Source organism: Pimephales promelas, chromosome 11, assembly GCF_988280905.1.
Source record: "Pimephales promelas chromosome 11, fPimPro1.hap1.1, whole genome shotgun sequence".
NCBI classification, from domain to species: Eukaryota; Metazoa; Chordata; class Actinopteri; order Cypriniformes; family Leuciscidae; genus Pimephales; species Pimephales promelas.
In genome coordinates, this window is record NC_142779.1 from 14890433 (window position 1) to 14904635 (window position 14203).

Genomic DNA, 14203 nt, shown 5'->3' on the forward strand with positions numbered 1-14203 from the left:
ACCTACCAATAGCCCTCACACAAAACTGTTGTTATTAGTTGATTTAGAGCAAAGAAGTCTGTTTGGATTTTTTATGGTACTATATTGATAACATTTTCAAATATTAAGCCATCATAAGCACAGATGCATCTCAAACAACATAGTCCATTACACTTCCTTGATTGAACATAAATGTACTGTATTGGCATGAAAACATGGTGAGTGTGTAAGAGAAATAATTATATATATATATATATATATATATATATATATATAGAAAAAGTAACAGGTATGAGATAATCATAGAGCCCCCATAGTAACTCAATATATTTTTTTCATATCTATCTGAAATAATAAAAAGTTGGGTTTTTCTTTAGCACATATTTTTTATGTAGGCCTATATGGTATTTCCCCATAATCAAACAAAGATTTACAATAAGGCCAGATTTGTTGGTAATCTCTGTCTGTTCAAATAAAATAATTTTTTTTTTATAATATTTTCAGAAACGTAAACTTTCATAAGCATTTACAAAGGAAACATTCCAAATCTATACAAAACGATAAATGCATAAAAAAAGAATAAGTGGACAACATTTTTTTAATGCTTTATTTAAACATTCAGTTTACAGTGTGAAACAACATAATAATAACACAAAACAACATTTTAGCACAAAACAAACAAAAAGTTAGTGATGTAGGCCTAGGCTAAACAAGAACGGGGAAAAGAAAAAGAAAAAGAGGGCATTACTTAAATGAAAAGAAATCTAAACATTCAATAAAGTTTAAAAAAAGTTTGTAGGTCTTGCATGTTCTGAGTGTTAAGAGAGGATGAAATTATAGTCAAGTAATCAATAACTAAAATCAATAAAATGTAAGACAGCCACCCTTTTGTTTAGAATTTAGTATCACTGGTTTTGTTTTTCGAATAATGGGATTAGTTTTTTAGATAGATAATTTTATAAGTGTGCTTATCAATGTACAGTGACTGAGCGCCATAAGTCAGTTGAGACAGACCCTCTGCTTTAACAAGCAAACCTCTGCCTTTCAAAGAAAGGTCTCTGTCTGCAGCCGTTGTTTTTATAACAACATTTAACTCCGCGCCTGTAAGCGACGGGTGACGTCACGATATGCTTATGGGAAATGTAGTTCTTTCAAAATTCCCAACGTTCTGCTAACGTTGCTGTGACGTTTGCGTAACGTGATACGTGCGCTGGCTGGGGGCAGTTTGATAACCATTTCCGCCTATTTCTCGCATATATCGTAGTGTTTATCAAGAGTAGCAAATTTTTCATAAAGTGCTATTTGTAAATTAATAAATACAACCTTATAAATGGACCCAAACAGTGTCGGTCGTTCGAGCTGGGCCATAAACCGGCGGGCGGAGGGTTTAGTGAGTAAACACATGGCAGAAATGGCACAGAGACGCTTAGCGGTGCCCGAGGAGGATATGAACCCTCTGCCCGCAGACTTGAGAAGGAGCGCAGAAGACATCCCGGGGCGGGCGGAGGTGAATTTCAGCGCGGATTCACAGTCTTACAATCCTGCAGGAGTGGCAGAAAAGTTAATGCTAGAGAATGCATCATCATCTTCAGGTAGCTACTGTAGTCGTTGAAAATTATCACTTTATATCGCTTTTCTTAAATCGTTATGGATTTTTGTTGTGTTAAAATGTCTTGACTTTAAGTTTTTTAAAATGGAAGTTATACACTATCGTTTTAAATAAAGAATCGAATGATTGTAAGCCTCCACTCTACTCCAACCTCCTTAGAAGAACCTCCTTAAAAAATAAATAAATAAATAAATAAAAAAAAATCAGTCACCATGAAATCAAAACTGACTTTTAATTTTTTTATGGAATATTGCAGTATTTGTTATAAATTATTTATCCATGCACACCATTTTTATTAATTCATGTACCCTACCAAAAAAGTGACTTTTCTTCTCTCTGGCAATATCTCCTCTGTAATGACGCGTTTACTGGCGCGAGGTCGGGACAACCTGTCAATCACATGAAATCGCAGTAATAGACCTTATTCACAGCAGCGCCATGTTTGAATTTTGACACAAATGGAACTGGGAGCGTCGCTGTTTTGGCTGAGCTCTACTATTTAATGTGTTTTTGAATTGTTCTGCTGAAATAGATAGGATGCTATAGCAAAACGTTGTTATATATATACGGACTAATGGCTTCATACCTAATACTATCGATTAACAACCCGTAGCTTGCAGGAAAGCGGTCTTTAATGGTTTATAACTAAATGTAGTTTTTTTTTTACTTTAAAGATACTGCCTGTTGCACTCTATAGCAAACATTGAACCAATGATTCAATCAAGTCCTAGAGTACTGTCAGATGTACAAAATAAAATTCCTGTTAATAGAATAAAATATTTAAATTAAACTGTACTGTCTATAGAAACCACTTACATAAACAACCCATAACACCTTAGCAACACTTAACAGCAAGTAGACACATGGATACCTGCACACAAATTGAACTCAACTGACACAGTTGATATCAATGCTGAATTTGAAACTTTTATAAGTCTTCACTAAATCAACCTTTTTACAACTACAGAGACAGCGGCCCACAGGAAAATCATATCCCTTCTTATTGAGATCAAGGAGGAGCAACAGAGGCAGTGGGAAGTTCTGAAAGACCTGCAGGCCAGAATTCATGGACAAGTGTGTGAAGAGGAGGACGAACCTCTTGACATAGATCTGCCACTGAGAACTATGGAACAGCTTGATGAAACAGAGCAGCATTTAGAGGATACTGAATCTCAGAGGAGAATGGTAAATAATATTCAATTTTAATTTACAGTTTCTAGCACATGTAATAATGGGTTACGTCATTTTGTAAACATCAGTCAAACATTTTTTTAGTAACACTCTTCCCTTCTTCACCTGTACTGAGTATTGCATTATATTTTGATTTCTCCATAGGTGTCACATCTCTCAAGGATGGGCGGAGCCACGGTGGATGATGCGGTCCGGCGTCTTATGCACGCTGTTCTCTCTTTCAGTGTGGGCTCGGAGCTCAACTGGGTGGGTAGAGGACAGAAACGGAGCTTCAGAAACACCAGACTGCAGGGGGTTTTATTTCGTAAGCAACCTTTAAAGTTATGTTTCAGTACAACAGTTTTTGGTCTTCATGTGAAGTCATGTTTCAACTCTGTTCTCTGCAGGTGCCTTGAAGAGGACACCCATAGGAAAGGAGGCCACACACCACCAGTTTGCTGATGTAGTGAAGAAATGGCTGCGGTTTGCCCCTTTCCGACAAAGAGGAAGTGGACGAAGACCACACTGGAAACCTGTTGAGTTCATCTGTCCCAAATTTGACAGTACGGTGGAGGATCACAACCAGCTTAATCTGGAATCTGATGAGATTCAGGTCACAATATAATTACATTCAGTGCTGCAAGTGGTAGAGTGGTACTTCCGAGGGTTTAAACTGTGGTCCCTAACACTTTCAGCACTGAATACACTAAATACTGTATCACTAAATGTAAAACAAAAACAGTAAAGTGAACTCCGTGATTGAAGAAATGTGACCCATCCTGGCAAAATGTGTCGAAATGTGCAGAGGCTCATTACAAGCTACAGTCAAAACAAGTAATATAGTCAAATTTGTGGTTTTCACAGAAACGAGTTTATTAAGCCCTCATGTAGCGATCCCAATGCTCCACATCCAAAATTATATTTTGGAAAATTTTTCTCTGCTCGCTTGACGAGTCGTCTGCTTAACGATATCTTCCCCTCGGCACAACATTCATAGCAATTTTTTCTCAAAATTGACTTTGCTGACAATCGATTTCAAACAAGTGTAGCTCAAACATTTTTGGTCAACAAATCATACATCATTTTGAAGGTTTCTTTAACAAAGAATGTGAAAATAACAAAAACTAATTTTTGAAAATTTGCTCATGGCGACTCTTTTTGCCAGCACGGGTCACAAACCAAATGACAAGACTTTCAAAGGATGAATGTTACTTTTTTGTCATATTACATTCTTTCTTAATATAATATTTTCTTTGCTATCTTAAAGATATATACTGTAATTGCAGCATAGAGCTTTAAAACATAATGGGCAAACGTAAAACAATCTGTGTCTTGTATAATGTTTGCTTTGTGCCTGCAAATATATTTAAAAATATTGTAATATTTTTCAATTTAAACAATGATGGCGATTTATTTCAGTTTTTCAAAGTTTTAAATTAAAATAGTTTTGCAATCCATTTTTCAAGTTGGAAGTTGTTAAAGCTGCAGTCCGGCATTTTTTCTCGTTGTCGCCATCTCTGTTCGAAATCTGCAACTGCAGTCATTCGTGGAATTTTCAACTTTACGCGAGTTGTACTTCAACACCCTCGACACGGCACAGCGCGGATGAACACAGTGTTTGAGGAGTGTGTACAGCTATTGTTCTGGTTCTGACATTGCAGTAAATCGTGCTCATTAAATATAACAATCGCTTATCATATCACGCAAAACCTTGTAAATTATAGTTTGTTCTCAAATTGTTAATGTTAACAACATAAGCATTGCATGACTAAATGTAATGTCCTTCCGATATTTATCCTTGTTTTCGCATGGGTCCGGTTGCAGTCTCTTTCTCTCTGTAGCCACTCTGAAGTCCGAACGAAGTCTTTTGCATTTTACAACGGGTGATTCTGTTGTCACTGGTGGTGAATGTTTGAACGTTTCTGGATTCGCCATCAAATTGATAAGTTTAGTTATATCCAAGTGCTGTGAGAAATGGCTATAAATCTCCACCTCCAGCATCCTCGCACTCAATATATCCTATTAGCCGAGACTCTTTCTTTATGTGTACAGATGTGACGTAATGGCACAAAGACATGCTTGAATCTCCCGCGAAAATCCACCAGTACCACTGGAATTAATTAAACATTATTACAAGCTTTGAACGCCCCCCCAAAAAAAGCTACGGACTGCAGCTTTAAGAATGTTATATGTTTTGCATGATTTTGTGCCATTGTTTAACAATAAATGGCCATCAGTTTTAATTAGTTCAAACATGAAAAAGTTACAACACAAAATATAGCAGATTGCTGTACACACACACAAAAACGTAAATGTAATTTAATGACTTTGCTTAATAAAAATGAATTATTTTTGAGTTGTCTAGTGATCAATTTGGCAATGTAAATAGTTTTTTAAGAACTTTTACTTCCTGACATCATAAAAACAGGTTTAAAAAATATCTCTGTGACTTTTTTTTGGTCATAGTTGGCCTCATTTATCAAAAGTGCGAACACCAAATTTCCAGCGTACACCTGGCGTACACCCAAAACCATGGTGACTTTAAGATTTATCAATATAAACGTTGGCCTACGGCATGCTCAAATCCTACACCAGCTCAGGAGGTGGTGTACGCACGTTTTGAGTTAGTGCGAAAATGCGCAGAAAAAAAATCCTAAGACCACAAAACGCACTAAGCCGTTTTAACTTTTAATCATTCGCAGGATATGAATTCTTGATATCAACAATGCCATTTTTTGATATCAAGAATTTAGTTGTTGATATCAAGAATTCAATTCTTGATATCAAAAAATGTAATTGTTGATATCAAGAATTCATATCCTGGAGAGGAATAAAAGCTAAAACGGCTTGCCATACACTGACAAACTAAAAGATATGATATGACCCACTGTACAAAAAAAGAACAAACATAGTAATTATAAACTTCAGTGTTTATTTGCAGTGCAATATGGACTTCAATGTTTAATTTGTGTTACTTTATCAAAGCATTTGATTTGGTTGCGTAAGCATATGTATTCCTTCAGTTGCGAGCCTGTGGACTTTACCCCGACGTTTCAGGATTAGGCTATCCCCTGCTGGTGCGCACGGACTGGGTTCGGTAATGACAAAATGACAAAATAAAGAAATAAACCAAAAAAAAAAGACAAAAAAAAAATAAAATACATTCCTCTTCTTTTACATAATAATAATAATGACTCTCTTCTTCTAAATAACAATAAGCGTCATTAATAATACAAATCATAATAATAAGAAGAATATTAAAAATTGTCATGCAATTATTAATGTGAATGAATGGTAGGCTACTCCACATCACATCATCATCACTATTGTACACCCCAATACATGTGACGTGATTCGAAATTGAATGGTAATTCAAAAGACATGCTGTAATAATAATGCATTGTCATAGATAATTTCGGCTCCACATCAGAGAAGTTTCTCTTCTTTGCCGTCTTCCGTGTGTCCATGGCGTAAAGTGAGGGCGTGGGGGGAGCGGAGACTTGAATATTTAGGGGCGTGTTATTCTAATGACGATCGTTTTCGGCCGCGGGATTTATCAAGGGCAGGCATTGCGTACACCTGGATTTCAAAGGTACGCACAGCTTCATAAATCAGGCGGTGAGAGGAGTGGCCATTGCACACCGAGCACGAAATATTCGTATGCGTATTTTCGTGTTTGTCAGCTTAAAAATTCGTCACGCATAGAAACCTTGCACACCGAGTCCGTTGCGTATTTCTTAAACCTTTGCGGGAAAAAACGCAAAAATACCAATGATTTTTGCCCTCTCTCTTATTGAAAAGGGAAGAAAGAGAAAATATTGCGTCCATCCAATCCTGAAATTGCGCCGAGAGGAAGGAGAGTTCCTTATCAAGGAGTTGCGAATTTATCCTGAGCGATTCAAAATTATTACCTCAGAATGTCAGTGGGACAGTTCGATGCTTTGCTAGCGATTCTGGAGCCACATATTAAAAACAAGACCACCAATTTCCGTGAACCAATCGATTCTGAACGGAGACTGGCAGTGTGTCTGAAATGGACCAGGTATGGACACACACACGGACATACACACACCCGCGCGCGGCCCGGTGGAAGCGCTGGGCAGACTGAACAGCTAGGCTGTTATTGTGTATATTGTGCCCAAATAATACATTAGTTATCGAATAGGCTGCTCAATCACACCTTATTCGATCCTAAATTTCAATCTGATTGAAAGGGGAGGTTTATTAATTTCATAATCCAATATAGAGAAGAGAACATAAACACTTGATCGAATTGAAAACCGAAACTGAAAGCACGGCGCATATGTGCAATTATTTGAGGACGAGCTCCCCCTGGCCCTGAATTGTCAAAAGACCTCTCAAAATGCTGGCTCTGGATGCGAAAAACGCAGAAAATCGAACCCGATCCGATTAATTTTATGACGGACGAAAGTTTCGGAGGCGGTGTGCAAGCGTGACTGACATAACGTGAGGTCGAATTTTTTTTTTAACGTGCGAAAATTTCGGATGCGAATTTCGGACTCGGTGTGCAATGGCCTTAAGCATAATCTTACGCCAACATATACACCCATTTCTACGCAAGAATGATAAATGAGGGCCAATGCCTCTTTTCTATTTAAGTTATACAGTAAAAAACTCTCTATATAAAAAAGATTACTTAAAAACGTAAAATAACCTAACTGCATAGTGTGCATAACCTGCATTCAGAATGAACCAATCATCAAGCTCATGTGAAATAGTACACAGCTGCCTTCACCTGAATTGACTTTGATTAACTTCAAATAAAAAGCATCTTGGTTGCATGCTATTACAAGAACCACTGACCACAAAAAGTTTACAAATCACTGACCAGGATCTCATTGTTGAAAAGTTTCACTCAGGTGAGGGCTATAAATAACTTTTTCTAAGGCATTAGAAATGCCATGGAACACATTGAAGACAGTCAACAAAGAAAGTACAGTGACATTATCAAGAACAGGATGTCCCTCCAAATTGATGAGAAGACAAAGAAGGGAGGATAGGCTGTCAAAAGGCCTACAGCAACATTAAAGAAGAGTTGCAGATCTTTCAAATGGTTCATGTTGTGACAACCCTGGCCTATCTCATCTTTTGTTAATTTGAGTTATAGGGCAGACCTTGATTCATATAGACCATTTCACAAGATGTAAACAACACTGGTCCAGAAGCACTTCCTGTTTCAGTTTGTAGCTGTTTTCTTTATTTCACATGTAAAAAAAACAATCTTAAAGATGTTTGTTTAACTTTTTGATTCAGTTTTAAATGTTCTGTTGGTTGTATTTTATCCCAGCTTTTATGTAGTGTTAAAAAACTGAAACAGGAAGTGCTTCTAGACCAGTGTTGTTTACATCTTGTGAAATGGTCTATACCAACGTGATCTCATTCCTAAATGACAACGATTTAACTGTGTGATGTGTATTAAACCTTTTTTTTCACAAAAATCACACCGGAACATTCAAATCTGCGAATGTGCTGCTTGCTGACCCAGACTTTGTCAAAGGTATGAAACCGCTTCACAAACACAGTCTTTTCAAACTTCTTTATCTCTTTGTTACACATATTCATATTATCACTGAAGTGGGATAGAAGTTTATAATTCAGATATAAAAACTGATGTGTACAGAAGCGATCGAAATAAGACCCCTTTTGAAAGCAACATGATGCTAAAAATGGCAATCGTATAATTTACGCCAATACACCACCAGATGGCGTCAAGTTACTTGAAAAAACTTATTTGTCATTGAATCATGCACGTTCTCGCTAAGGGGTGCAAGACCGTTGGGTGTCCTGATCCTCTAATAGTGTTCTCCAGGGGTGCTTAGGGGCATAAGGGCACTTAATGCACCCCTTTCACAAGTGCGCATCAGACCGCAGTTTGCAATAGGATATTACCCAGAATCCTTGTAGTGTTGTGATGTTTCGAACAGCTAACCAATGGGGGAGGACGGTTGATAGGGTAGCGGAAACTCGGAAGTTAAAGGAAGCTGGTGTGGTGTGTTTTTCAAGGCTGTGAAATTTAAAAATATTAGCGTTATTGTCTTGTAGTTTTAAGAGTTTTTCAGTCGACAATGTAGTTGTTTAAAGCTCAAATCTGTGGTTTATTTATAAAGATAGCACCTATTTAAAAATTTGATCTGACGTTTTCGGAGTTGTGAGTTTCAGGCTTTCACCAGGGGCTCAGCACTCATGTACCCCCTGAAACAGCCTTTCCTTGGCTAGTGCTTCTCTAGTCTCTAGTCTAGTGGTTAAAGATATAATTAGTCGTGTGTATCAAACAGGCCTTCTGTCATACAGACATCTTGGGTCTCACAAAAAGAGATGGGGTTGTGACATTTGGGCCTATATAAAATAAAATTACACATATTTTTTTGTTAAATGTCAGTTTAATGATCAATATTATCATTTTCATATTTTTTTCAAATTGTATTATTCTGCAATTGATATAACATTGTATTTGCTGTTATTATTATTGTAAAACTATACCACTTGCAATTATCAATCTATTACAGCTTTGCTGTTAAATGATTGTAATATTCATAGTCACTATTTAACTTATTTTTTATTGTCTATATACTATAATTGATATTTCTAATTCCATTGCTATTATTATAGTATTATACATAAACTATATGCTATTATCAATATTTGCTATCATCAATATGTACTTATGATATTATATAATTAAACTATTCATTACTATTTTATTTGCCATATATTGTTTGTTTATTTCATTGACTAAACTATTTACTATTACTTCTCACTTTATCTTATTTATTTGCATTGCACTGCACCATATCGTATGTAAAGGATCCATTAGTTATCTTCGGGTCAATCACAGAAAATGCTTTTTCCACTATAAGAAAACTTTCTTTAATTTTATTTTAAAATTAAATTATATCTTCACAATTCTTATCCAAGAATTAAAACCCAGCTGGAGCTTTGACAATTCCTTATTAAAAAAAAAAAAATTTTTATAAGTCTAACTATCGAGATTTTTAATAACTAGAGATGGAACTTTTTGTACACCACGTACAAACCACTGAAATCAGTTGATAAATGTAATTATTTATTTATTTATTTATCCAGAAAAAAGGCCAATTTTGCTTTTGACTGGAAATGACAATTAACATAGTAGCTACATTTAACATGATATTTTAGTAGATTTTGCTCTGTTTTCTTTACTTTAATAAAGCAACTGAGGTTTAAAGTGAAAATTGAGCCCATCAGATCATTTACTTTATTTTTTTTTTATTTGTCCTCCATAGTTTTCCACTGTCTTTCCGGTTCTTTCATGTTCTTCTCTGATTAACATGGTTGCTGGGTCTAACAAAGGCTTTTCCCTTCCAGAGACATTCCCAGCTGGAACACGTGACGTGAAACTCAATGCACATCAACTTTTGTTCTCCTCCTGGAGTTTGTTTTTGCCGGGAGAGGTCGCATGTTTTTACACAGCTATGAGTTAGAAGAGTCTTTCTTGAGAAGTACAAGGACACAATCTTGCATCGGTCATGTAGGAACATCTAAAACTGTTAACAGCAACCGAGCTTTTGGAGAAACATCATCCAGCTCTTATAAATGCGTAAATGTGCCTTTGTTAGCCGGTGTTTTGGTTTCGAGCCGTCGAGGTGAGTCTCACACTTTATTACAGCAAGTCTATGGCGAGTGTTTTTTGTTTTGTTTGTTTTTTTGTTTTTTGTTTTTTGTTTTTTTAACACATAATTGTCAGATGTAGCCCAGCCTATAAGTGTTAGATGTTAAAGCGCCGTAACGTAAATAATATATATTGTCGCCTATATGCACGTACGTTTTATTACCACGTAATTAGCCGTGATAGTAATGTTAGAAATTATTTAAAAGTTAATTTTATAAAATAGGCAAATGTTGGGTTGACACTTATAGTTTGGTGAATTCTGTTTAGTACCACCTGCTTTGTTGTCATGAATCAAAAACTATTGTTGTTGCCAGACGGGCTTGTAGTAGCAACAGTTTACGGTGTACAGTGACAAAATTGGAGCATACATGTAATGTTAATGTGATGGTGTTGTTTTTTTTAATGTCATACTGTTTTGAAAGTCTTAAGGATGGTCTCAAGGAAGGTAGGCTATGTGGATTTCTCAAGCTCATTGAACATTGTATTATTTTATACATAACATTACATTTTTATACATAGGCTACTTCAAAGTTTCCATGCTAAAACGTTTTAAAAGATCATATCATATTGGAAAACTGCATGCACTTCCTCATATGCTCCATTGTGAACTTTGTTTGAGGGAAGTAAATTTAGTTTAGGGGTCAAATTCGTAGCATCAGTGTACTGTCCTCATTTGTACAGTGTCAGTTTTACATCAAAATGTAAGGCAAAATATATTTGGCTTCCTTTAAAACTATTGAATTTGGGAGTGTGTCCCTGATCAAAAAAAAAAAAAAAAAAAAAAAAGGCCAACAACGCCTGTGAGGAAAAAATAACTTATTAAACACTAAATAATGCCTTAAAGTATAAAAATGCAAAAAGGATAGTGTTAAGTGATAGAAAAGTAATAAGCCTGTATAATAGAAAACAATGAAAAGTCCCTATATGATTTTGTGTTTGATTATTTATCCACCATTTGTACTTTACAGTATTACAGTAATTATCTCTTTATTGCTGTCAGAAAAAAATATGGCATTCATTTCTAACTTGATTTTCCCACCAGACTTTTCGTTTCTTCCCCACTTATATTTCAGCAGTGGCTCTGAGGCCTGTAAAAGAGGATTAGTCTGAGGCAAAGGGAAGTAACTGATTTTGAGCAGAACATTCGTCAGTTGTGCAGTGCCTGCCATTGGATTAGTTTCGCAAGAGAATGTTTTTATCTGTTAATATTTTTTGAAATGACACCACTAGTCATGTTTCCTTTAAGCTGCGGTTTGCCGGAATTGCTTATGTGATGACTGAGCTTTACTCGAATGCTGAGGTGTCTTCATTATGGTATGATTTGTTAGCATAATTGTAGTGCCTGCTGACAGTATTGAGAGTTGTTACACTGATGGCTTGACAACTTTGAAATAAATGCAACGCTCTCCCGTGGTCAGCTTATCAGAGCAATGAATGTAAAGTTAGAGAGATAATGAGGTAATGAAATATAAGATTTAGTGTAACCACAGCATTTTGAAAACAATGCCAATAACTCGTACAGTGTGATATTGTAGTGTTTTTTTTGTTTTTTTTTGTTGTTGTCAAAGTGCACATAATTTCAGTATCTTTTTTTGCACAACAAGCACTTGCTTGTTGCCTCCTTTACTTTTCAACTTGTTTATATTAATTTATTATACACTATTGTTCAAAAGTTTCGGGTCAGTCATTTTTTTAAATAATCATTTATAAGACATATAATGTATCATGTTTCAAAAGATTTCTATTTCAAAAAAACCCTGCTATTTTTTTCTGGAAAAAAAAATAGATCAGTTTCAATTTCCTCAAAAATCTGAAGCAGCACAACTGTTTTCAACATGGATAATAATAAGAAAAGTTTCTTAAGCACCAAATCAGTATATTTTAAAGATTTCTGAAGGATCATGTGACACTGCAGACAATATTACTTTACAATATTACTGTTTTACTGATTAAATATAAGCAGCCTTTGTGAGGACAAGAGACTTCTTTTCTACTCACCCCAAACTTTTGTATGCACACTGAATATTTTTTGCTTAGTTTACATTTTGTGGGCCAATTTGAGGTTCAAACACAGAGCAAACCTCAGATATTTGAAACACTGAGATCCATTGGGACTAGTGCTGTTTTGAAGCAGATAATGCTGACAAGAAAATCTTCCCATCATGAAAACAACCAAAAAAAGAGCGAGAATGAACTCACATTCCAGTCTTGCCCAATTTTGCCTGGCTGTGCATTTGAAAATGTGGTGAAAAAAAAAACAAGTTTTATGTATTCTCTTTATGTTCTGTACGAATAGGGAAATACTAAATAATGGAGGAATACATGATGAAAGTAGAGTGATTCATTAAAGTAGAGTAAGCCACACAGGTTAGGTAAGGGGAGCCGGCTTCACATGTCTGTTCCTTAAGTGTGATTTATTTGAACAAGATCTAATGGTTTATCTGTCTTTCCCCCTGAAGCGAGACTGTATAGTCAGCAGATGCAAATTTTCTCTTAGAGGAATGTTTCAGCTTCAATACAGATAAGCTCAACCAGCAGCTTTTGTGGCATAATGTCAATTACCAAAGAAAATGATTTGGACTTGCCGCTTATACCAGCCAGAAGCAATCTAAACAAGGGTTTTCTGCTACCCGGTGGCAGGTGAAGCTGATGAACAAGCAACAACACCTACAGATGTTACAACTGTACAGCTCAGCTCAGACACTGTTTATGGGAGAGCTTAGTGCTTAAAAAATAAAAATGAGGTTCACAATCTGTTAACTTCTATTGTAAGTGCCGCACTATAAGTTCTTTATACTTTTTATAGTTATTATGGATATTATACACCAAATGATGTATTGATTGAACCTTTAAACAAATTTGCATAAAGGGACACTAAGATTTTTTTCCAATGACAAGGACAATATATTTATAGAAATGCTTACTTAGGTGTTTATTTTAACTGGCATACATCCTCATACCGCATAGTTTGGATGATGTGATGTACTGGAATCCAGCTTTAGCAATGAAACTTGTTTGGTTTCTTCATTGTTGCTATTATGGTACCTAAACTTTCAAACAGGTTTGTTTTCTTGGATGGGAGGGGTTATGTTTTACAGAAATCAAAGCTGTAAACCTATCGACTGAATCAAAGAGTGTTTGCACTCAAAACCTCTACTTATCATGATAACCTGCTCTCGACCTTTTCTAAAGACTTGGGAAAAGGATAATAATAGCTTGATGGGCAAGTTGGGGCAATTGTGTTTCTCTCTGGACGATCGTGGAAACTTTGAAAGTAGATCAAAAACTGCATTCGGAGCCAGAGGAAAGGAAACTTGATGAAGCTGAATGGAAGATGTGCACAAAGCATAAGCCCAATATGTATGAGTCTGGAATTTGTCAGCACATGTATAAATCCTGTTGTTTGATCCTCATTTTGACTGGTTATTGCTCTGGGACATGCTATGTGGGGTGGAGCCGGCCACATCCTGTAGAGCACTGGCCTCTGCCTGCTTCCTTCGAGTGAGTGTTTATGTGGTTATCCTGTCTGTGTGCCTGGGGATCTGGGCAAGCTATCACGCCCTTCCCATGTTAGTAGCAGTAGATATGGTTAAGATAAAGATTTGTGAAATAATGCATGTAAGGAATCAGATCTAAATGGTCATCTTTTAGCCTTGTCTTATGCAGTCTGACCAGTAGCAAGATGGATTGGGTTTGTTGGTCTGTGCTGCAGACTGCGGTAACGAGAGGCTATTTTGAGTGTGTTTTCTCACTGTTTTCCTTGCTTTTGCAGCTGT

The 14203-nt window shown here is 36.1% G+C and overlaps 2 protein-coding genes across 3 annotated transcripts in view; both read left to right on the forward strand.

Annotated features, from left to right (window-relative positions):
* The first annotated feature begins 1179 nt into the window (after window positions 1-1179).
* LOC120479302 (uncharacterized) lies at window positions 1180-3526 on the forward strand. Its single transcript, XM_039671605.2, has 4 exons — window positions 1180-1571; window positions 2556-2773; window positions 2924-3083; window positions 3166-3526. The coding sequence occupies exons 1-4, from the start codon at window positions 1310-1312 to the stop codon at window positions 3381-3383; spliced, it is 858 nt and encodes a 285-aa protein (XP_039527539.1). The 5' UTR covers window positions 1180-1309; the 3' UTR covers window positions 3384-3526.
* Window positions 3527-10173: 6647 nt separating this feature from the next.
* The window catches only part of rin2a (Ras and Rab interactor 2a), a 33742-nt gene continuing 29712 nt past the window's right edge, over window positions 10174-14203 (forward strand). Inside the window, exon 1 of one of the 2 annotated variants that reach the window (XM_039672242.2) lies at window positions 10174-10401. The gene's annotated coding sequence lies outside the window, so the exon portion shown is untranslated. The remainder of the gene's footprint in view (window positions 10402-14203) is intronic. The other variant, XM_039672239.2, reaches the window with a different exon arrangement.

What these genes read in the sequence shown, in the direction of transcription:
- LOC120479302 (XM_039671605.2), top strand. Translation starts at nt 1,310, where the DNA reads ATGGACCCAAACAGTGTCGGTCGTTCGAGCTGGGCCATAAACCGGCGG. An exon ending in GAATGCATCATCATCTTCAG is followed by an intron (nt 1,572 to 2,555) that starts GTAGCTACTGTA and finishes TTACAACTACAG; the next exon opens with AGACAGCGGCCCACAGGAAA. An exon ending in CTGAATCTCAGAGGAGAATG is followed by an intron (nt 2,774 to 2,923) that starts GTAAATAATATT and finishes ATTTCTCCATAG; the next exon opens with GTGTCACATCTCTCAAGGAT.